This window comes from Ciconia boyciana, chromosome 2 (assembly GCF_034638445.1).
Source record: "Ciconia boyciana chromosome 2, ASM3463844v1, whole genome shotgun sequence".
NCBI lineage: Eukaryota > Metazoa > Chordata > Aves > Ciconiiformes > Ciconiidae > Ciconia > Ciconia boyciana.
Window position 1 is genome coordinate 253,143 of NC_132935.1, and position 24,965 is coordinate 278,107.

At 43.8% G+C, this 24,965-nt stretch overlaps 1 protein-coding gene across 4 annotated transcripts in view; it reads right to left on the reverse strand.

Annotated features, from left to right (window-relative positions):
- Positions 1–3,479: 3,479 nt before the first annotated feature.
- The window catches only part of PUF60 (poly(U) binding splicing factor 60), a 33,430-nt gene continuing 11,944 nt past the window's right edge, over positions 3,480–24,965 (reverse strand). For 2 of the 4 annotated variants that reach the window (XM_072851677.1, XM_072851676.1), the window contains exons 2-11: positions 21,026–21,121; positions 19,167–19,256; positions 18,080–18,130; positions 13,823–13,984; positions 13,255–13,347; positions 12,274–12,487; positions 11,607–11,797; positions 7,546–7,681; positions 6,821–7,056; positions 3,480–4,886 (exon numbers count right to left, since the gene is read on the reverse strand). In XM_072851677.1, the coding sequence (XP_072707778.1) occupies positions 4,587–4,886; positions 6,821–7,056; positions 7,546–7,681; positions 11,607–11,797; positions 12,274–12,487; positions 13,255–13,347; positions 13,823–13,984; positions 18,080–18,130; positions 19,167–19,256; positions 21,026–21,103 (1,551 nt within the window). In that variant the 5' untranslated portion in view covers positions 21,104–21,121 and the 3' untranslated portion in view covers positions 3,480–4,586. The remainder of the gene's footprint in view (positions 4,887–6,820; positions 7,057–7,545; positions 7,682–11,606; positions 11,798–12,273; positions 12,488–13,254; positions 13,348–13,822; positions 13,985–18,079; positions 18,131–19,166; positions 19,257–21,025; positions 21,122–24,965) is intronic. The other 2 variants (XM_072851675.1, XM_072851678.1) reach the window with 2 other exon arrangements.

The window sequence follows — 24,965 nt, forward strand, 5'->3', positions numbered from 1 at the left end:
AAACATACAGACTCCAGGAACTACAGGAAGACAAATTTGGACAGGTTTAGCCTTCTTCTGTCTTTCAGGCAATTACTGCAGACCTGTGCCTGAATCTTAATGAGATCAGCACAGTTCTCTGTCCTAATTTAGGGTTGCAAATCTAGGAAAGTCCATTGGTTTGGAGTCATGTGGCAAGGTTTCTGGATGTTGAGGTTGCTTCTGCAAAAAGCCCATTCTGAATTGCCCACATTTTTCAAATAGTTCACCCTGAAGACCAATGCTGTCAAAAAATCAATTGAGAAAGCCCTACACAGATAAAACTAGCTGAACACTAGAAACAGAGTAACCTGCAGTGGTGTATTCTGTCAACAGGAAAAGTCTGAAAAAGCCTGACGGTGAAGTACCTTGAAGACACCTCGCTACTTTGTCACCCTATCAGAAAACTGTTCAGACTACAACCATTTAAGAAGAGGAATATCAAGAAAGATTGAAGTCTGCCTAATAGGCTAATGTAGAGGAACCCATTCTTTTGTCTGTACTCCTACCAGAGCCATGCTGCACCTGAAGACATCTACAACTTTTTCCAGTTTGCTGAGTAAGCATGACACGAAATATGGTAATTGGAAGAATACATGATTAAATGGGAGTTGGTGATTGCACAGGCATCTCTGAAGCATCACATATGAGGGAACAGGGAAGGAATGGTGAGAGGCCATCAGTAAATTCAGGGAAGGGTGTAATACAACCAGTATTCCTGGGGACCGACAGACTGGCTTACCAGCCTATGGCAGCAGCCTGCCAGTTTCTCCAAAGGGAGGCTCTCACGGTGCACCTCTGTGCTCTTCTGGTCACACGTGTCATCCTCTTAGTCACTGACAGCTTCAGGCTTGTACAGTCACCTAAAGGCTAACTATATGGATGGTGAACCCCCCAGAACTTGCCCCAAGAGGAACACCACAACATCCAACACCACTAGCACACCCACCGATTATCCCCATAACCTTCTCATCCTTTCCTGAGTTACAGCTTTCCAAGTCACAATCCCCCACTGCTGAATAAACCATTTTAAACACAAAGCAGACTATATCCACTTATGCTAAGTCTAACATGCTACTGACCTGCCATGCTAGCCTGTTAAATGCATCTTTCTATAATGCTTCAAAATCCTAAATCATTAGAAACATCTACATTTGGCCTAAATCAGATTTCTATTAAGATCTATTAAGGTATTTGGGGGTTGGACTAGATGACGTTTAAAGGTCCCTTCCAACCCAAACTATTCTATGATCCCAGGGAAAAAAAAGCCCTTCCTCATTCAATGGTTTGTTTTGTTGTGGGTTTTTTTTCCTATTTAGGATTATATTTTGTTTGTCAGCTATTCCTAATCAATTTGTGTTTAGCTCACACTATAGCATTTTCATTACAATGTTGTACAACACCTAATCTTAGATTCATAGAATCACAGAATGGTTTGTGTTGGAAGGGCCCTTAAAGATCATCTAGTCCAACCCCCCTGCCTTGGGCAGGGACATCTCCCACTAGACCAGGTTGCTCAAAGCCCTGTCCAACCTGACCTTGAACACTTCCAATGATGGGGCATCCAAAACTTCTCTGGGCAACCTGGTCAGTGTATCACCACCCTCATTGTAAAAAATTTCTTCCTTATGTCCGATCTAAACCTACCCTCTTTCAGTTTAAAACTGTTGCCCCTTGTCCTGTCACTACAGGCCTCGGTAGAAAGTCTGTCCCCACCTTTCTTATAGGCCCCCTTTAAGTACTGAAAGGCCACAATAAGGTCTCCCCGGAGCCTTCTCTTCTCCAGGCTGAACAACCCCAACTCTCTCAGCCTGTCTCCACAGCAGAGGGGTTCCAGCCCTCTGATCATTTCTGTGTCCCTCCTCTGGACCTGCTCTAACTGGTCCATGTCTTTCTTGTGCTGGGGACCCCAGAGCTGGACACAGTACTCCAGGTGGGGTCTCACAAGAGCCGAGTAGAGGGGGAGAATCACCTCCCTCAACCTGCCAGCCACGCTGCTTTGGATGCGGCCGATAAGCTTGGCTTTCTGGGCTGTGAGTACACATTGCTGGCTCATGTCCAATTTTTCATCCACAGTATCCCTACATCCTTCTCCACAGGGCTGCTCTGAATCCATTCATCTCCCAGTCTGTATTGATACTGGGGATTGCCCCGACCCAGCTGCAGGACCTTGCACTTGGCCTTGTTGAACTTCATGAGCTTCACACTGGCCCGCTCCTTAAGCCTGTGAAGGTCCCCAAGCCTGTGAAGGTCCCTCTGGATGGCATCCTGTCCCTCTAATGTATCAACTGCACCACTCAGCAAGGTGTGATCCGCAAACTTGCTGAGGGTGCACTCAGTCCCACTAAGTCATTAATAAAAATATTGTACGGTATCAGTCCCAGTATGGACCCCGAGGGACACTACTCATTACTGATCTCCATTTTGACATGGAGCTGTTGACTGCAACTCTTTGGATGCAGCCATCCAGCCAATTCCTTAATCCATCTAATAGTTCATCCACCAAACCTGTATCTCTCCAGTTTAGTTACAAGGATGTTGTGGAGGACTGCGTCAAAGGCCACACAGAAGTCAAGATAGATGATCTTTCGTCAGACATTTGATTTGTCAAGAGATTTATGAAATTACTTTTGTCAAATATCATCCTGTCAGCCAAGTAAGATTGATCGTGCACAAAAACTTATTAACACTTAGGCTGTCATTCTTTAATCTACACTCTCCCCTTGCATCAACTTTCATCCACTTTGGTTTTTTAAACCATCAACACCACAAGGAAACTTCTAGTGCAGTCTTTAGACTCCTAAATCCAGCCAACAGAACAGGAGCAAACAGCAGAAAATGGAAGCTAGACAGACCAACTAAGTCATGGGAGAGGTGTTTTGGTTTTCTTTTGTAGGAATAATAAAACTCTGGAACAATTAAAAATAGTGAATTTTCTCCTGCAAACAAAAGCAGCAAAGAAGCTGTGCTGCATTGCGAAACTGGGGCAACTGTGAGCTACCAGTATGCTGTGGCTGTGAGAGAGGTCAACGGGATCACAGGTGGCATGGGATGATGCATTTCCAGCACAGACAGGAAAGGACAAGTGCCACTATACAATATATTCAGCAGGTCTAATCAACTACTCTCAAGAAAAGGAAATTCAAGCTAACAAATGCAAAGAAGGGCTGCTAGGGCAGATGACCAGGGAAAGAGCAAGCTGATCCCAAGAGACTCCGGCTATCAAAACACAAATTGAAAGTGACAGGCTTGCTATTAACTTGGAATGGGTATAAAAACAGGGAAGAAGAAAGGTTGTTTAAGCTAACAGGCAATATTAGTACAAAGAAGTAAACATAGATTAATCATAAATAAAGTTAAACTACAAATTTCTAACCTACAATAGAAGAAAGGTTCTTTTGAGTGTTTGAAACAAAACCAAAAAATTTAATTTTAAAACCATCTCCAAGCTTAGAAGCAACCCACAGCTGCAGGCTCAACTCAGAATTCCTTACTGAAGTTCCTTTGAGATCATTCTTCCTTTATTTGAGTTTCTGAACTAAAACAATTATTTTCTTCAGATCTGTGCTGTGTACCAGTTATGCATAACAAGCAATACAGTAGCCCCTTACATACTTAAAATATTTAAAATAATTAACATGATCTAATTCTGTTCCTCCTCATTAGCTAGACAGAAATATTACTAAAATAAATGCATTTAAGCTTTGTAAATATTACTAAAGCTTTGAGTCCTCAACAAAAAAAAAAAAACCCAAACTTTCCTTTCAGGCAAGGCACGTGTTCCACAACACTGTCTATAGTACAAGGGCTAGATGTTTATTTCATAAATGCACTTTAGGTGCTGCAAACCAACACTACTCTCACTCTCAACCCAGCTGTGATGCCTGCAGCCTGACTTGCTATTCATATTTTGGCACATTAAGGAAGGATCAGTAAGGGTAATTCCAACCCATCAATATAACTGTGAGGTCCAAATTATGGTATCAGAACAAACATGATGTGAACACTCCAAAAAGACCCAGCTGGTTCAATTCTGGGCTCTGACCCATGTTTGGGGTCCTGAGTCCAAGCTCAACATGCAGGTCCTCAGCAGGAAAGCTCCCTCCCAGCACCACCCAAGCTACCCTCCTTGTTGTTAATACAGCGGCACTCAAGGGTGCTGCTGAAATACTTTATGAAGAGACTCCCTCCTCCATTCCAACCATTTATGGCCCATCTCTGAAGAAAACTGCTATTCCGGCCCCTAAAAGGTGCAGTGGGAGTGTTAACCTGAGTGTTTCTGAAGTGACCACAGTGTAAGGCAGGAGCACAAGCAGCAACCCCTCTTCAGGCTCTGGCCCCGCTCTTCTAGGTGGATGAGGCCAGACCCATGCCAGACTCAGCTGACGAGATGTCAGCCCCTTAACACACACACAGATGCACACTAGCTTTCTTTGCGCTTTTATCCAAACTACAAGTACATCACAGAGATCTGTGCCCACCCTGGAGCGTTCTTTACACATGGCTAAAAAAAAAAAAACAAAAACAGACAGGCAGAGGGGGCAGGGGCGAAGTCTTTCAAGTAGAGTTCATGCTGACAGGTCACTGTTATCAAATCTCTCCTGGTCATACACCTCTGCTACCACCTTTCTTCCTGCAAACCAGCGCCCATTCAGAGCCTGAATGGCTTTGTGAGTCTCTGACGCCATGGAGAACTCCACAAAGATCTTGACAATGATCTCAGCATCCTCCTCTTCTCCTTGCTTCTCCTGGTAGATTATGACCCTGTTTACAGCCCCAAATTTGCCACATTCTTCTGTCACTTCTCCCTCTAGGTCGTCATCAATGTCCTTTGGATCCACCATGTTGCGAAGCACCATCACAGTGGACTGCAGAGAGAAGGCCAAGACAAATGAATTAATACACATAAGAGACACTGAGATTAAATTTGCAAAGCCACATCAGACTACGCAGCATGCCTGAGCACCACCAAATATTCCAGTGCTATGTCATTACAAGCATATTCCATGAAACCAATAATGTCCCAAGTTCTCAGGGATAAATTAGTAAATTTTCTTCCCAGGCATCGGAAGCATGAACAAATCTCATTCACTGACAGCTGTGTTGTGGCTGGCCTCAGTCAGGAAAGCTGTGGGCCATCTCTTGGGCTTTTCTCAGACACATCTTGGAAGCACAAGTGACCTGGAAACCTCTATAATTTTTCTTGTGCTGTTCCTATCCAGTTATTTTTTGCTTTCTTATCTTCAACACCACCATTGTGTATTTTTTTGAAAATTTTTCCTCATCTCTAAAGTAGAAGGATTAACCAGGTCTTTTATACCTCTGACAACTAATGGTTGACCAGGTACTTTCATTACAGGGGATAACGACATACAAGTCCACCAGAGGGCCTGCAACATACCTCTCATATGCATCCCCCCATCAAACCCTTTTGTGACTGAGCACCTCTCTGTATCACAGAATGGTTGAGGTTGGAAGGGACCTCTGGAGGTCACCTGGTCCCAGCTCCCCTGCTCAAGCAGGGCCACCTAGAGTTGCCCAGGACCATGTCCAGATGAATTCTGAATGCCTCCAAGGATGGAGGCTCCACAACCTCTCAGGGCAGCCTCTGCTTTTGTGCATTACACCCAGCTCTACCACATCCCCTCCTCCCAGCTCTGGCCCTGCCCAACATTATAGGCTAGCAGACATGGCATTTCAGGCTCAGTATAATTTTAAAGTACTTGTTCCAGTTCTTATTCGCACATCTGTATAACTGCCTTTAAGGACCTACTATAAGAACAGCAAAAATGGAAGGGTACTTATAGGTTGAGAATGCTAAGCAGCTTCCAGAATGGTGTAGTTTAAGACTCTTTTTTGACACTGCTAAACTTTTTTCAAGCAAGTATGCCAAATGAATTGGATTCTTTGGGAAAGGTACTTGTGACAGGAAAATTGGCTGCTAAGTCAGAAGCTTAAAGGCGTATTTAAAATTATGTACCCTTTGAAAGTAAAGAATAACACTCAATAGCTAATTTGTGTCCTCCAACACTCATTTGTGTCCTCCCTTATGAAATGTGTATCAGCATTATCCTTATTTAGCAAACAAAGAAGAAACATTGTCGATTCAGTGTCAAAGCTCAGGAAATCTGCGTGTCAGACAGGAAACTCAGTCATGTGCAGGAACAAACCTCTGGTCGTGCCCAAACAAGAAGCCTGATGCTATTATCAATACAGCCCCTTCCAAGACTGACCCTCCCCCCCCCCCCCCCCCCCATCTATGAATCTATTGTTCGGTTTAATGTTCTGACTTTTTCTACCATCCATTCTTGTCTTCTTTCTCATTGTAACTTCTGTGAAATTTTGTTTTATAAACATCTCAGAGTTTCATCCTACAGTAAAAGGTTGTGGGGAAAAGGTGAACTCAATAGTTTGGAATAGATTGCCACTGGCCATGTGCCAGTCTCACTTCTTTAATTATAAGCCAAAAGGCCATCATGGTTTGCTTTAATGATGCTAAGTAAATACACAGTTTAATCAGAGACACCTCCTAGCCAAGCCTCTTCTGGCCTAGTGACTGGTCTGAACCCTCAGAGAAACTCTGAGAAGATCCTAAAGGCAGAATAAGAACCATCACAAGCAGCACACAAGCAGGAAGCCTTTGTAGTCCCACATGAGCTCTGTGGGGTACCTACAACATGTGCTGCAGGAATCCTGTACCACATACAAAACTGCATAGCTATACCACATTAAGACAGATCTAAACCAGTAGTCTCATTTGCTGACAACTGGAACCAGCTCAGGGCAGTCACACTGCACTCACCTCCTGTTTACGAAGCAATTTCTGCATCACCATATGACGGGCACTGCTGCCAGATATGCTCATGTGTTCCTGTTCACTCAGCATCTCTGGCCTCTCTGACTCCTGAAATACCTCCTCTTCTTCCTTCTCCTTTTTGACCTCCATCAGGCCCAATGCTGGGGGACTAGCCAGGATAGGATTCACAACTCCCACTTGTGGAATAGTGACAGGAATGGGAGGTCGGGCAGGGGTTACACCTGTAAGAGTACAAACTCTGTAGCATAAAGAAAAGAACTGATGTTCTGCAACATTTGGGTACGCACCAGCCAGCAATAGAGGATCACAGAATCTAGATGGTTTTATTTGCTCCGCACCAGCAACGATCAGGGAGACCATAAGCAGCAACTTAGTCAGCATACAGGACATGAGCACTCAATACACGCATCATACACTCACCCAGAAGGGAGACAGAGTGCAGGATTTTGCATGGAGTAACAATTATGCAGATTTTTCACTCAGAGTGCCATGCATTCCTGCTGTGAAGTTCACATCCCTGTCGTATCTATTATAAATTCCTACTATAAATAAATTCCTACTGTGCTGCACAAATAAAAAAATAAAAGTTCTTGACAAAGCAGGGCAGGGAGGAGGATTTCAGCTTCAAATTCTCCTTAGCTGTGACCCTAGCTATAGAGAACCGTGCTTTGTAATGGGTACACAAGTGACAAAATGAAGAGTAAGCATACCTGTAATGACTCCTGGTGCTTGTGCTGCCATTACAGCCTGTGGCAATGCCCCTAACGGTTGGGCCAGAGTCAGTGCTGGAGATACCAGCCCAGGGGTTGCCAAAGTGCCAAGAACTGCAGCTCCTGCCACTGCTTCCTGCAAGACAAAAAAAACAAACAAACAAACAAAAAAACCAAAAACCACCAACAAAAAACCCCAAGTGTTAATTCTGCATCAAGAAGTCATACTATGGGTGCATTCAGATGAGGCTCAGCTTTTTTCACACCTAAGAAATACCAGATATATAGATTCTGAGGATGACAGCTCTCCAGTGCTACTGTAAAAGAAAAAAAAAGTATGCCACCCAGCCCACAGGAGAAATGTAGAAACTACAAGACACCAAGCCTTGGAATAAAAATGTTCTCTTGCAACTCAAATTTCACCCATCCTCTCAAGCTGCTAGGTCAGTTACTGAATGAAAGGCACCAAGGGATTCAACATATGGTTTGAAAGATGCCGACAATTCCAGAGCAAGAGGAATCTCTGCTTGTTTCCACCCTCTACACAAATAAAGCTTTTTACTGATGCTAAGGAATGCGATCCATTTAAAAAGATTGATGACAGCTCCCATCCCACCCCCTCTGATGACAGCACCAGGGCTCTGGGGCCATGTGACAAACCAGGTGAGGAAACTCTTACTCTTTAAGTTTTTCCTAAGTGATCTGGTGGAAGGTTAATCCTTGTCTGATTCAAAGAACACTGTAGTCAAAAACACTACTGCAAGCACAAGAGACAGGGCAAGGGAGAGCACAATACTGCTATTTTCAAAAGCTGCACACTTTTAGATCAGTTTAAACCAAAAATCTTATCTGTCTAGTCTTCATCCTTTAGGTGCAGACAGCAACAGAGCACTGAAATTGGCCTTCATGAACATAGCAACTGCAAACTATTATCACATTAGTAAATTTCTCAATGAGACAATCATATAACTAAACTTTTGCCACCACCATTTTTACTGGTAAGACCCTACTGAACTTTACTGCTTTCGATAACTGGAACATTTCTTCAAACTTCCAGCCTTGATAATTGAAACATTTTATAACCACTTCCTTTTGTCTGTGTTGTCTGCACCTCTTCTCCCATCCCGTTACCTACTTGCCTCCATACAGACTGTACTTGAGCAAAAATCTGATTAAAAAACCCCAAACTTTTCAGCATTTTTCTACAGTTACACCAAGCCAAACTTTTCTAGTTTGTTCCTGCATATCAGGTTTTCCAATTCTCCCAATAATTGCAGTACTTCTCTATACCTTCTATAATCCAAATAAACATCCTGACTCTAGATGACCAGAATTCAAACAACATTCAAGATGAACACATAGTTAAATGATAAAACACTTCCATAAAACTACTGAAAATAATGTGCCTAAAATATACCCTAGGATCCCAATATTTTTTTATTGTTGCTTTTATTATACTTATCATTTAGTTACCCAGATCCTTCTCTTCCTTGTTTTCATGGGGCCCCTACAAGCCCTGACACCACGGAGCTAAAAATTCTAAGGTTTTGTTCCTTAAATGCAGTATCTCGTACTCTACTACTAAATGCTGCATATATTCCTTACTCCAATCTGCTGCGATATTCCAGTTCTCCTCTACATTAATAATGCATCTCATCTGTTTTGCCAGCTAATTCCATTAGTACACTTCTCCTAATGCCTAGAATAAGGCCACTAATATTTTTACTGGAGATAAAGCAAGACCTATCTCTAACTACTTTCACCAGCAGAGTGAAAGGTCAGCAATTTCCAGCACAGCTCATTTCCATCTCTTTTTCTCACTTGTCTACGCATCTCAAAATTCATTGTAATACTGTTGGTCTCGCCTAACAGCTTCTCATAGGGGTCTCCACCAACTCCTGAATTGTTGATAGGATATGCTTTAATTTTTTTTCCTAATGAAGTATAACAGTAGTCTTATCAAATAAAGTTATGTTCATCTAGCAGGGGTATTTCCCTAAAACACCCAAACATTTTGCATATCTGTTTCTTTTCAAAATTTTGTCCTTCCTTTAAAGCTTGTTTTCAATCTTTCCCTACCACTGGGGTGAGAACAAAGTCTGCAGATACCAGTTTTCCATGCTACCTTAAATGCAAGTATCATGTTTGCTATTCTTCAACCATACGGCAATAGCCCTGACGTGACAGACTTACGACAAAAAAACCCCAAAACTATTAAGCGTACATCCGCACATGACAAACTCCAAGCTTTACACCCACTTAGGACGCAGTAATCTCATGTGCATCATTAGCCAGTCTGACTTATGCTTCTAATGAAGGGGAAAAATACTTTTGTAAGCATTCAGTGCTGTAACAAGACCATGATAATTTTTGACTACACTGGTCATTAGCTGCCCCCACTTTTTACTTAAATGGCTAAAGAAACCTTTCCTAATAGCTTTAATTCCTTAACTTCCTTTGCAAGACTTGACTTTTAACTGTCATTGTCAAGACATTAGCTATCTTTGCTCCTCAATACCTCTCTCTCTTCATAGTTTCATTTAAGTGCAGAGACACTTCCTCCTTCCTTGGCTGGCATGCTAATTCCAGACTAAAGTTGCAGTTCTGACTGCAGATCCAAAGTTGTATCTGACTTAAGTTTCTCTCTCATGTCCATGATTTCTTTAGCTCCGCTGAGTTTACTGATTAGCTTGTGTTTAAAAAAAAAAAAGTTAAATTAAAGCTCTTACAGACCATGACTGTGTATGTTCTTATTTAAAATAAGCTGTTCCATACAAGAACTACGCTAGGAGCATAAATAAGAGATATTGCCTTCTGTAAATGTTCTTACTCTTTTCCCTAGTTATCTACAACTACCCACATGGCAAATCAGACAGATTACCTAGATCTGCACCATGTCTAAGTAAAGGCAACAAGACTGTCAAGTATCTCTGAGGTCTTTCAGAACCTTTTTTCTATATGTGGAATTTTAAATTTTCCTCACAGTAACAAATCCTGCAGTATTTTGCAGAAAGAAACAGTAAGATTTATCCATGTCTGTTACATGATCTCTACCATTTCACTTAAGAGTTAATAGTTCTTTCCCAAAGTGATTTTGATCCAAATAATTCTTCTAGCCATGCCTCAACTTCCTTCCTTAGTTGACTGCAGAGGTTCCCAGACTTGTGGACTTTTTACTGGTGACATGCAAACTACCCGAGAGTTTCACATTAGAGGCAGCTCTTCCTGCTTCCGCCTTTACCTTGTGATTCAGAGAAATATTTTCAAAAAAAGAGCTGTTTACAAAATTAAGTCCAGTCAGCTGATTAGCAGCACATATAGGCTGCACGCCTCAGCAATTTTTTTGCTTGAGAGAATCCAAGAACCCAACAGTGCTGGAACTTGTTTCTTTCAAGGGCTATGGTGACACAGGGGGAGAGTCTGCTGCCCAAAGCAAGAATGATGGACACAGATATGGGGGTTTGCTTTGAAAGGCAATCCTCCTCCGTTAGTGCCTATTGGTCATAGCCAGGAGCTTCTGTTACTTCAAGCAAACTAAATTTGAGAATCCCTGGACTCCTGCATCAACATCCAATTCTGCTCCATCACTGCATTTCCTTGTTTCTGAACAGCCTAGAGCGATTACAGTTGTCTTCCACCTTACTACACAGGCAGAGTCTTTTCAACAAGAGAGAGTGTTGCTCATGCCACTATTACTGCCCTCATTAGTCTGCCCCCTTTCATGTACTTTCATGCATTCTTTTAGCCTCTACTATAACCATTTTCCTGACCACTGGTTTGCCTATCCAGACAAGGAATCCCCTCCAATCTTCCCCCACCATTTCTTTAAATAAAGTCCTGATCAGCTGAGCCAGACTCCATTCCAAAGTGCTGGTGTATCAGATCCTCACAAGTGTCAGGGGCAAGCTTCTACAGTGAAGTCCTGGGAACAGAGTATGATCCAGGCCAAGGGCTTTCATTCAAACTAGTGAATATAGTTGGCTGGAACAGTTTGCCTGCTTGTTTCTAACAGGGTCACAACAATCATGCACTTGGTTGAGTCATACAAGCCTATGCCTTACCTGTGCTGTGATCTTTGCTGTAGCAGCTGCTGCAGCAACAGCTGCTGCTGGAGGTAGTCCTCCTGGCGTAGCAGGTGTCAGGAGAGGCATTGGAGGAGTCACAGCTTTACCAACTCGGAGATACTGACCCCCAAGGTCAAAGAGGTTCATAGAGGAAACAGCATCTTGAGAAGACTGTGCTTTCTCATATTCTGCAGTGAGAAAGAGGAATATTTACAAACGATCCTTTTTACTCCTATACTCAGCCACTGTCTCATCACACAATTGTGATTGGTATTTGCAAAAAACAACTGCTTAGAGTTCCAGTGAGAAGACCCTCAGTGCTTAGCTCACTCATCTCACCCCTCTGATCTCACAAGCATTGTTGAGAACAGTCAGCATAGCAAGATCTCTCAGCCTACATAACCATGAGTAAAAATATCTGGCTATCAATTATATTTCTAAGTTCAGGCACAGATCTGCTCCAAATTTATTTCTATTCCATTGTTTAATACAATTCTTCCACTAAAGTAAAAACAAAACAAAAACAACAAAAACCACCACAAACAAACAAAAAAAAACCAAAACAAAAAAACCCACCCAACCAACCAACAAAAACAAAAAAAAAGATGAGGATGCTCCCAACCACTCTCCCTACCCCACATCAAATACCAGACAGCCATTTTACCAATGAAACCATAGCCTTTGTGTTTTCCTGTCGTGGGATCCCTGGCTAGCGTGCAAGATTTAATCTTCCCAAAGGCCTCAAACACACTCTTGATGTCATCATCTGAAAGGTCCTGATGAACAGATGCCACATAGATACGGTTGAAAGCCCGTGCCTCTTCTGCTAGCTGGTCTATAATTGGTTGCGCCTGACCTATATTACTAGGTCTCCCAACCTGCAGAGAACACAGCAAACAGTCCATTAAGGATTCTGAAGAGCAGCAGCATGACTCACCAAGAGTTACAGGAGACAAGTGCTCAGCCACCTGACAGCCTTTTCAAACCAAGTAACACCTCATAACACCACAATTAGCAAAGGGCAACAGCTGACTCAGCACTGGGACACTACCTGCACTACAGGGGATTCTAGAAGTACTGAGAGCCTGGATAGACTCTGCTCTCTCCTCCACCACATTTCTCCCATTTACATTCCCTGATCTGCCAAAGACCAACTTCCAGGAACGGAAAACAATTCTGAAAGCATAGATCCTTTCTGTTTGTGCCGAATACCTCCTTTTTGTACGGCAAGAGTGGACCTCTACTTGAAGTCCCACGTGCTATCGACAGGCACAACAAGAGTCCGATGCTACTTACCTACCATCCACACAGGCACAATATAAGAGGAAGGCATTAAAATATCAAGAACCACCTTTGTTTTGTCCTCAAGAGACTTCCATTCTATGCGTGGGCGGAAAAAACTGAGCTAGCTTACCAGAACAAGTTTCTAGGTTTTATTAGCATGCTGCGGGTTTCTCCTCAGGGAGAAAGGGACTTCCTCAGAGCCACTATGTACTCAATGGGTTGAAAGTGAAGGTGTATCAGGTGTATCAGATAACTTTAGGTTATCTTTCACATTACAGTGCTGTGGGAAGCATTTCTAGGCATAAAACCATTATTCACAGTAAAGAGAACTAAGAATTTTCAGAGCATGCCTGCTACTCACCTTTATATTTCTTCCCCCCAGCATGACAGAATTCATCTGCTCCAAGGCCAGCTGAGCAGCTTCAGGTACCTCATATTCCACAAAAGCAAAACCCTAGAACAGAAGGATATGCTTGTTGAATCATATCAGCCGTATCTTGTCTTGAATCTAGTGCTAAGCTAATGCAGCCAAGACTTCCCACGTACCAGATTCCTACTATCATGGCCTGAGAAGATGTTTCCTTAAAGAAGCTTTTTATTAAAGCAGAAAATTGCATGCATCAGCACTGACACAAGGCTAGCTGCTTGCAGAGCCTCTCGTTCTTGGAGGGCTAATAGCAAAAGGCCACTGCATACAGGACTGCTAGCTGTTTGGCATCTTTCGTGCACACCGCCCCCATGCACATCTGGTTCCCACTACAGAATCCCACAAGGCTAAGTAGAGCAGGCAGGTACAAACGTTTATCTCAAAGTTAAAGTGCTAAAAGCAGCCTGCTCTCTAGGAGGATAAAGGCTCCTTCTTCTCCTGGATATATTCAGGAAGGCCTTAGAGAGAAGAAAAACCAATCACTCAAGGGCTGTTAACCAACCTTGTGTTTCATCGTAACAGAGTCCCAGGACATATCAATGCTTTTTATAGGTCCAAATGGGGCAAAGGCCTGGCGAATGGTATCTTCTCCCAGTTCATAGTATATGGAGCCCACATACACACGACACATGATGGCCAGGGCGCGCTGCCTCTGAGCTGCCATCTGTATTGGAAAGAAGAACTGGCTGGTTAGATCAGGGGGTGGTCATGGATGTCAGGACCTCCTTCCCTTCCTCCTTCCCTCCCAGGAGCTATGACCCAACAGCAGGTAGCTCTTCACTGGGCTGCAGCACAGCCTGGCACACGTAGTAATAAAGAAGTATTTTCCTGCTCAATGCACAGACTGCTGGAGCGGATAAGCAGTACAACTCACTCCCAGGGGCAGTCAAATCTTTGATGGGGTCTGCCGCCTCAGGAGCCTTAACTCCAACCCCACTGATAAGGTCTAACCCTCCCCAGCATGATCACATCTCCAGCAACACTTGCAGGAGGAGGAAATAACTTCATTCTAGGACAGCTTCCCCCTCCAGGCAGCAAAGGTCTCAATTCTAGACACTATTAGCAATCCCTCCCATTCCCTCCCGCAAGGGACAGCAAGAGATCCAATATTGGGCACCACCTAGTCACTCCCCCCCCCCACCCCATCCTCCCAGGCAGCAAAGGATCTGAAATTGGGTACCTCCTCCCCACTCCCTCAAGCATCACACACCACCTCCTCCCCCCCCGCCGCCCCAGGCAGTATGAGATCCAGTACTAGGCACCACTTCCACCGCACAGTTCAAAAGCAAAGCAAAATAAATTAAATGGTTAAATGAAACTTCTTAGTTAAGTGTGTGGTGCTAGTACTTATCACTGCCTGTTGTTACTGGCTCAGATAGTGGTGCAGCCCCCAAAGACTCCGCCCTTATCAGTTTCGGTGCAGAGAAGGTCTCTGTGCTATTTTCTCCTAAGTATGCCTGAAAACCTGTTTGCAAGACAAATCCAGAAATTTCTTACAGCAGGTAACCAAAAAAGCAGTATCCTTCAATGATTTTTCACCTTTATTGCAATTCTAGAATTGCTACTACTAATGAACATTATTCTAGGAAGACGCTGCCTATGAAAAAATCACAGGTTTGGCCAGCATATCCTAGCAGCACGTCTTGGGACCAAGGCAGAAATTAGGTCTCTGTAGAGGCAGCTCCCTATGATCAGCAAGACTGAATTACAGTGCGTTGGAGATATGCACAGGGTTTCATCCCTGTTCTGCATGGAACAGATGGAACAAATGTAAAGCAGTAAGGGCTACGGACTGTTGCAGAGTAGGCAAATGCAGCATTAAGCTTGATGCCTCTCTCCCTTCCCAGCACCACAGTGCTTGGCACCAAAGTAGGGAGCTCTGAACAACCACCTCTTCCCCACCAACACTGTTTAAGAGGGTCTTTAATCAAGGCCTTTACGAGAGGCCTACTTTCAGAATGCTGTAACAAGCATGAGCACAATGAGCTCTGACGTGTCTGGGGATGCTGCAACTCAAATGGCAAAATAGAAGGGACAGCATTTTATCTGTAATAGTCACAGAAGCGTGGACACAAACTGTACCTGAAGAAATCCTTCTCCCTCATAGTACCTGTATGTGAGTGACACTGACCATAGGAGGAAACAAACTGTAAAGGTTCAACTCCTATTATTCAATACAGCAGGGATACTATAAACAGGAATGGTTCTCACCCCATACTGCTGCTCCTGAAGTGATATTAAGCTTGCCTCTTGACTGGGTTTAAGTATTTCACACAGTTAAAAATAAGCTGTTTTTCAATTTACTCTGCAATGCTGTGACTAGGAGGACTATGGCACGTGTACGCGCAGGACAGCTGACGTGTTGTCTCCCAGGTTCTCCAACACATTCCCAGCTTTGGTGCAGGAAAGCCAGTGATCAGTAGCCCCTCAGACTGTGTAGCGTGTCCATTTATGAGTTAAGAGCCATCACCATTCTAGCCCCAAGTGTCTGAGTGAAGTGCCTCACCCATGGTGTCACAGACTGTGATAAAAATTTAGTGTTTTACTAGGAGTGCTTCTTGACAAGACACTGCAGCCTTGCACCAGGCAGAGGGATTTTTTTCACCTTCTGAAGGGTCTATATATACACAAAGAGGACGTTCCCTTCTTTTCAGTTATCAATGCAACAGGTGCAAGAAAAATGGCATTTGTCCTCTCCCATAGCAGCAACCTTTACAGGAGGAAATCCACATCTTACCCTGCTGAAGAGATCCTAACAAAATAGGTGGGGTGGAGTTAAGAGGACTCTGTTACATCAGCAACATACTAGAAATTTGGACCTACAAAAGGCAGAACTGAGGTCGACCATGATGCCTACAGGCATATGTGGATCACTAACAGAAATCGGTAGCATCAAGTTAGGGGAATGATGCAATGTATACCTGTGAACTAAGCACATGACAGTGTCAGAAACTCATGACTAGAAATCTCATTGTTTTCACTAGCTATACTAAGCAGATTTTACTGGCCACTGGCCCTCTTTCTCCACCTACAAAATGGAGTTTAAAGTATCTGCAACCTTCATAAAGGCAGCAGCTAATAGTTGTATCTATGTAATACTGCTGTTAAGTGCTTATGAAGGTCATTTTAAAGACAAGCCTAAACATCATCTTGGATTACTTCTTTAAACAAAGGAGGTGATGCAAAAACATAATCACTAGCTTCAATTTTAATACAACAACGCCAGGAAATTGTGCTCATCTTGCTGAAGTGACATGGAAGTTTTGAGCTATAATACTTGGAGGATTAAGTAGACAGGAAGCTTTAATCTCAGGCACTAAGATACCACAATAGGAAGTTCAGGCTGCACTTCCTTCAGGTAGAAATTGATGAATCTTGTCAACAGGAAAAAAGTGTTGACAGAGGTCTGTTTGCATTTTCTACATTCCTGATGGGCTTTGGGATAGAGCATTTGCTGAGGACAGGGTATCCTAGCTACACTGAACTGTACCACAGCCAAATGATTCAGAGCAAACTCTTGCTTCTAGGTTCTGTCCCATCAGCAGTAGTGTCTGACTCCCTAGAGAGGGAGGAATGTCTCAGGAAAAGGATTTACAATACTGACTATGCCCTTGAGGCCAATGAGAAATTAAACATTTCCTGTTACATTATCACTACATGCTTTTCATCTGTTGCCCAGCTGTGAATAATGAGTCAAAAAAATTTTTTAAGCAAAATTGATGGAGTTATGCTATCAAGTAAGCATCTACATCAATTGGTAGAAGTTTCTTGGGCATGAGGGTTCAGAAATCAGCTATGCCAAATTCACATCGAGATGTATGCTTCTATTCCATTCCAAACTCACACACCCCCATAAAATTTATTTTGGCTCCCCTGCTGACACACTATCTACTGTGGCAGTGTTAAAGGAGGGAAAACAGGTGATTTTAGTTTTAGTGCATCTTTCCTTTTGGAGTACAAGCCTCCAGTTGCATTTTACACCAAGCAGAAATATTATATTCCAGCACAATGGAAAAATATTTACAAATTTCCAAATGAACGTTTGTATGCAGAGTGGAGCTTATAGGACACTTTCTACAGTGGCCACTGTCCAACATGTCTAGGAAAAAGGAGGGGATGGATAATCCCAGGTAATTAAGCTCTTTGTGGCATCTGATTAGAAATTCCAGCATTAAAGGACTGCACAGGTTCTCTGAATAGTCCTGCAGTTCTGTTACTTCCATCCTGCTTTTACTTTACTTGAAACATGCCATATTCTCCTAGTCTGGAAACATGCACAGTAAGAGCAGTCTTGCATCTGGGCTACAATATGTTCTGCAAACCTATAGTGCCCCAGTCCTCCCCAGCACCTTAGCTGCCAGGTCTCCGGTGCTGTGAGTTTGCTTCATAAGAAATTGCCCATTTGTGAGTTACCTTGGCAGTTAGTTTTAGGTCAGGACCTCAGAACTGTAGCATCCCTAGAAATGCAGCTCCCACAATTTCACAGGTGTGTTCAGAACTGTTCGAAATCTAAAGCTTTCTTTGCCAACTGACTCCAGGACCCCGACTGCCAGTGTCACAGCAGACTGCACCCAGCCTAGGGTCTTCCTCTGGGGAGTTTACACTTTGCCTCTGCTTGTTGTGCTTGTCCATAACAGGTGGGTATGTGGGAGGGTTGTGCTGGGTTGAATTAAGAGCATTGTATTACCACTACATACTTCCCCACTCTAGGCCCTGACTAAGACAAAGTGCCCAAGAAGAAGTGAATATGTCTATTGACCGATTGTAAAGGTGAGAGAGGATCTCCAAAGCCCATTGTCACTGCTGCCATCTGAAAGACAGTAAAGACAGAGTTCAGTCTGTTGGAGCTGAGCATACTACGGCTGTTTGTAAAAACTCAAGCAGAGCGGCGGCACAGGGAACCTGCGAGAGAGGCCTCTCCTTCCTTGCCCCTCACTGCCTGGTCCCAAGGACTGTCCAGCGCTGGGACCCTGCAGATTCCAGTCCCACCAGGTCAGGGTGGAGTTGTGCTGCTGCCACTGCCTCAGGAAGCAGGGTCTTCTCCCAGGGGGGACTCAAGGCAATAGTAACCTCTGCAACCACTGTCGTTGATTCACCCCCAGCATTTAAAAAGGAGCCCCTCAACTAGATCAGACACTCAGAAACATGCACAGCCCTGAAAGGCCAGAGCTGCCAAATGTGGCAAGCACATCCACAGTGATTCTTCGTAAAACAAAAAAAAAATTCCAACATCCCAAAGCCATTATTTTGGGCTTCCTAACTTTGAGTAGAAGGCAGTGAGATGTGTTCAAGAAACCTCTGAAGGAAGGGAGATTTAAATACCAGTTAAGGGTTCTCCCAGTACATAGGCATTCCAGCATCAGCAGGAATAGCCAACGGAACTTCTCCGAAATTGAGAGCGCACCTGGATGAAGGGGAGGGAAATGGGGTAGTACTGTCAATAACACAGGATAGACAGGTACCCTCCCCTCAAGCAGAAGAGATGGTGAAAGGATACTGTTCCCAGTAACCACAGACACCATCTTAAACATAAGTTGAAGGTGAAACCCACAGCAAATTCTTTGGCTTCTGGCATTTCAAGAACCATTTGCCCAGCCAACAGGAGAGAAACTCTTAAAAATTTTCTCTTGGAATGAGTGAAACTTGGCGGCAATTTGTGCAGGTGAGTAAAGGGGGTTTCTTTAGTGGGCTGAAGACAATATGCTTCAATTTCACTGTGGAAACACAAGCACATGTATGTGTCTCCAGGCAGGCCTCAGGGCTGTGCTTTGGTTCTAAGTGCAAAAAGAACTCCACCTTGTTGGGGAGAGTAAGACACAGAAGGAGCATCTTGAAGGGTCTCTCACCTGAAGATTGGTGAGCTGCTGTTGCTGGTGGGCGATGGTTTGCTTCACCAGCACGCTCTTGATACTCTGCTCCATCGCATACTTCTTTGCCTAGAAAGAAATACAGACTCTGTAGTCACAGGACAATACCACATAGTGGGGAACAATGTTTGACTTTACACCACAGCTCCCCAGAACCACACAACTGGCTGCCAATAGAACTTTTCAGTGCTCCAGCCCTAAGCACTAAGGCACTGTACATTAGGCAGCAGCCAACGGCTTACTAATATCTTGGTCTGCATCTCGGAGTTGTGAGCCCTGAAATACAGCATAACGCTTGAGCAGAGGATTGGATGGACTCAATCTGCAGCAGGCGCAATGTTAGGAAAGCAGCATGCACTACACACTTCGCATTTCCCCCCTTCCACCCTCTGCCCCTTAGATCCCACCATAGCACCTTACCTGCTGGGATGAGGGCAGGACAGATAGCCTCCTTCAAGTCCTTTCCACTCAGAGAACATCTGGACAAAGAGGTTCTACAAAAGGGAAGGGGGCTCCACATCCCCATGTCCAGTCTCTTGACTGGGCACTCCCCCTCTCTTTTCTTATCACATCTGGCCTATTCTACTTTGGACAACCCACTGCTTTTGCTCACTAAAATGCTCCAGCTCTCCTTCTCTGGTTCCTAGCCTGCAGACACAAGACTGATTTATCTTTTTCTTTCAGTCTTCTACAAATTTGACAAAGCCTCAGCTTTACACCCAGCGGTGATGACATGGAGGCTCTTTGTCAGGGGAGACCTAATACCCACATATGTGCCTATTCCCAGGGGATGGTACAAACACATTCAGCCACCCCTCAAGGCACCTGCTTTCCATGGCTGTACGTGTTTGGGAGGTGCCAGGGAACAGTAGGCTCTAAACCGTGGATTTGAGACGTGTGCTTCGGAAACCTGGAAACGGACAAGGGGATTTACATCTGTCAGCTATGGAGAAGCCAGAGGAAACGAGGCCGTTTCACACTGTGAGCCAAACACCACACACACACAAGCAACTTCAACATTACGGGAACATTCACACAAAGCCTACCTAGAACAATACTATACTTGCCTCACCAGAGTACAGAAGACACCTAGCCCATAGTTCCCACATCCCCTGGTTTTGTTTTCTTTCCCCTCTTTTCTCAACTCTGCTCTCCTCTCAGTAAGCCAGGGATCACTCACTCCCATCAGGAAAGTGGGCAAGAAGTCAGCAGTAACCTCCCCATCGGCTGTACAAAACAGGACCAACAACCAGAAATCAGAGCTGGACTGAAATTTTATCTAGATTAAAACAGGTTGGCTCAAATGGGTTGAAAATACTTGCTACTGTGTCTCTTTACAACAATATGGGAAAGAGCATAAAGGGAAAAATAGAGATATTTTGTGATGTGTTCTTGTGTGGATAGAACAAAAGACCAGCTGGAGCATATCAGAAACCTATTCCTTGTGGAGTACAAGCTGCTCCTCGCAGTAACTTTGTGGCAGTTGCATATTGTCTTATGATTACAATGTGATCTTAAGATGTTATTTACTTATTATTTTGATTTTTTTTTTTTAAATTAAAAACACTCTCCCCACCCCAACAGCAAATTCCACATCATGCTCCCCCAAAAGCATCCATAAACTCTAAACCAAAACAAATAATTCTTGGGCACAAATTTGAAAGTGTGAATCCACACATAGCATGGCCATTACCCCATACATATTCTTGGTAGGCGAGTTCCCTTTTATAACATCAGTAACAGATGCTCATTTGAAAAAAAAAAACAAAAAACCAACAAACCAAAAAAATCCAAACAAACAGAGTGCTAAGAAGCAAATTCACATCAAGTTTACTCACTTTCTGGAGAGCTTCCTGCTGTTCCGGTGTGAGGGGAGGAAGCCCCAGCTTAGCTGCCGTGCTTTGTCCATTTTCCATCTTAATGGACTCTGTACCCTGAGAAAACAGAAAATATTCATAAAAAAACCTGTTCTCACAAAAGCGACCAATTTCTTCATTCCCAGAAACCCAAAGCACTTAATGTCAGAATGTCATAGTTGGCTAAAAAGTCTTCCCAAACCTATTAGTAATTCATGAAAACCTGTTAATATTCCTGCCACTCCCTATGGGAGAGCTATCCCATCAATGGTACAAACTGATGAACATGTTGGATACTTAAAGAGTTCCCTAAATACCAGATTTTCAGTTAAAAGAAAATGAAATAATCCCCAGTCTTCACTCACACCATCTCCATCCTGCCTCTCAACAGTTAAACTCTGTCAGATGTACCCATCTATTTTCTCCTTCCATCTTTTCCTATACCAGTTTGCCACCTTTGGTTTCTCAAGTTCTCTTTTTAAAATCTTCTCTGAAACTCTTCCAAATCTCACATACTGTTCCAGGTACTGAGTAACAAAGAAGCACTATTCTCATACATAGTATGAGATGCACACTACCTGCCCATGCAGACTCCCAGACCCAACATCAGAATAGGTCTAGAAAGAAGCTTCTGGGCCACTGAACTGACTTTTCATGATTTCAGATATATGTGTAGCTAACAAATGTTAGTCCTCTTTGTGTTTTAGGTATTCTACTGACTTCTCTACCTCATGCTCATGTTTTACACTGAAGTTCATTCCTGTGAAACAACTGGTCAATTACTCCTACCATGTTAAGTAACAGTAAGTTTCTTTAAGGTATACCTATCAACCTGGGTTTGGTTAAAGTGATTCAGCAGCTTATGTCTTTCTGGTAAGCATCCACCACCTTGTATCCTTAGGTTATTATTCTTTGGCATCCCAAAAGCGCCATCACATTATTTCCAGTCAAAATAGGGTTCATCACTAAAAGCCTATTAAGAGATGTCTCTGTTCTCCAGTAAAAAAAAAAAAAAAAAAAACTAAATTTTTTTTTAGAAAAAAAAAAAGCACTCTGTAACAAGCACAGTATAGAAAAAAGGAACAGACCCATTCAGATGGCAAAGCAAAACCAGCTCTCCCGGCAAAGGAACAAAGCTGTCACTTGGAAAAGATATAATATGAAAGTAATTGGCATTTTGGCAGTAGGAACAATGAGTATTCCTGCTAATTTGGTTCCCATTCATTCAGAACAGTCAGTTCCTCATGGCACTCGTGGTACTGGCTAACAACTTCAACACTTCTGGTGGGCACAAATGTCTCTGAAAGACCGCTGATCTCTTCCTCCAGAAAAAAAAAAAAAAAAAATCTTACAGGTACATCAAGACCTTACGAACATAATACCAAAATGCAGAACAGCAAAAAGCTATTTTTTTTTACTACATCTGAAGCCTCAGAGAGAAAAACATGTCTTTCAGAAGCAAAAGATCCTGCAACATGGCTGCACACAAACTGCATGTTTCATTGCACCCTCTTTATCCTACCACAAGGCAAAGGGGAATACACACTTGATAAAGAGACAAGCTGCTGCAACAACTCCAAACAAGACGTAACAGAGCTGTCATACACTTAGCGATAGCAAGGTACACTAAGATTCAGGTAAAAGTACACACATTTCCATGAGAGCCATATGCTGTACATCTGACTGCTCAAGAGAACAGCAGCCCAGTTCCTGCACTGTCTCCACTGTGATAATACTCAGTAGACAACAGACCAGTCACCCATTTCCTCCAGAATCACAAGCTCCCTGACAGTCCAATTTTTCACTTATGGTATTTTCATATTTTTTCTATATATTGATACGTAGAACGTTCTGTTTGTGACAGGGAGGAAAAGTGCAAAATAGTTATAATTCTTTCCACAGTAAATGACAGATACCACCTAAGTATAAATGAAGCTCCAGCACATTCACATGGTATTCCCAATTTAGGGTAATAATTTAGATTTTAAAAATTACTATGGAAGTAACAGAAATTGACAAGTTCAAGAAGTAAACAGCAGCAGAGAGGAGAAAAGCAGCAGCTTCTCAGAAGGCACCTTGGCACAGGCACAGGCCCAAGGTAACAATCTTCAAGTCCTCCTACTAAAAATGAGTGGAACACATAGCACAAGAGCCCCAAAACTCAAGGCCTCCTAAGTGTCTGCTTTATCTATAGTAATTGCAAGTTCTAGCTGTAAGAACAGAAGCTTCAATGTGACAGCTTACCAATACCAAAACCATTAAGTACCTACCATGAAGGCTGCAATCCCCAGCTGTATCTGCTGGCCCATGTGCTCTTGTTGCCCATACACTGGACGCAGGACTGCGACATTACGGAGTTCTGGACAACAAACCTGCCCAGCTAACACCCCCCAAGCTGTTACAGAGGGACTCTGCACCTACTTTTCAGTCAAGGCAGGTTGTCATGAATCCTTTCCCCCAACTGACTGGGGGGGAATGATGCTAAATGCTGCTTAGTCAGCTCATTAACCAAATTTTTTATTTTACTCACTGGGTGTAAAGTGGGGTCACATTCCTTTTAGGCAGATAAACCTCAACTAGTGCATGCAGGAAAAAAAAAGCTATTTTACAACCTGTCACATTGCACACAGTTTATTTGACTCACCAAATAAATTTATCAATGGCCCACCAAGCCACTTTCAATCCTTTATCAGTAGTCTTGGCTCACCAGGGAGGTCCCAGTTGACTGGAAGTTAGCAAATGTGATGCCCATCTACAAGAAGGGCTGGAAGGAGGATCCAGGGAACTACAGGCCTGTCAGTCTGACCTCAGTACCAGGAAAGGTTATGGAGCATATCATCTTGAGTGCCATCACGTGGCACGTACAGGACAACCAGGTCATCAGCCCCAGTCAGCATGGGTTTAGGAAAGGCAGGTCCTGCTTGACCAACCTGATCTCCTCCTATGACAAGGTGACCTGCTTAATGGATGAGGGGAAGGCTGTGGATGTTGCCTACCTAGAATTTAGTAAAGCCTTTGACACCATTTCCCACAGCATTCTGCTGGAGAAACTGGCTGCTCATGGCTTGGGCGGGTGTACTCTTCGCTGGGTAAAGAACTGGCTGGATGGCCGGGCCCAAAGAGTGGTGGGGAATGGAGTTAAATCCAGTTGGTGGCCAGTCACAAGTGGTGTTCCCCAGGGCTCAGTACTGGGGCCAGTTCTATTTAATATCTTTATCAATGATCTGGACAAGGGGATTGAGTGCACCCTCAGTCAGTTTGCAGACAACATCAAATTAGGCAGGAGCATTGATCTGCTGGAGGGGAGGAAGGCTCTACAGAGGGATCTGGACAGGCTAGATCGATGGGCCAAGGCCAATTGTATGAGGTTCAACAAGGCTCAGTGTCGGATCCTGCACTTGGGTCACAGCAACCCCATGCAACGCTACAGGCTTGGGGAAGAGTGGCTGGAAAGCTGCCCAGTGGGAAAGGACCCGGGGGTGTTGCTCGACAGCCAGCTGAATGTGGGCCAGCACTGTGCCCAGGTGGTCAAGAAGGCCAATGGCATCCTGGCTTGTATCAGAAATAGGGTGGCCAGCAGGACTAGGGAGGTGATCGTGCCCCTGTACTCGGCAACGGCGAGGCTGCACCTCGAATACTGTGTTCAGTTTTGGGCTCCTCACTACAAGAGAGACATTGAGGGGCTGGAGCATGTCCAGAGAAGGGCAACGAAGCTGGAGAAGGGTCTAGAGCACAAGTCTGATGAGGAGCAGCTGAGGGAACTGGGGTTCTTTAGCCTGGAGAAAAGGAGGCTGAGGGGAGACCTTATCACTCTCTACAACTACCTGAAAGGAGGTTATAGCAAGGTGGGTGCTGGTCTCTTGTCCCAAGTAACAAGAGATAGGATGAGAGGAAACGGCTTCAAGTTGTGCCAGGGGAGGTT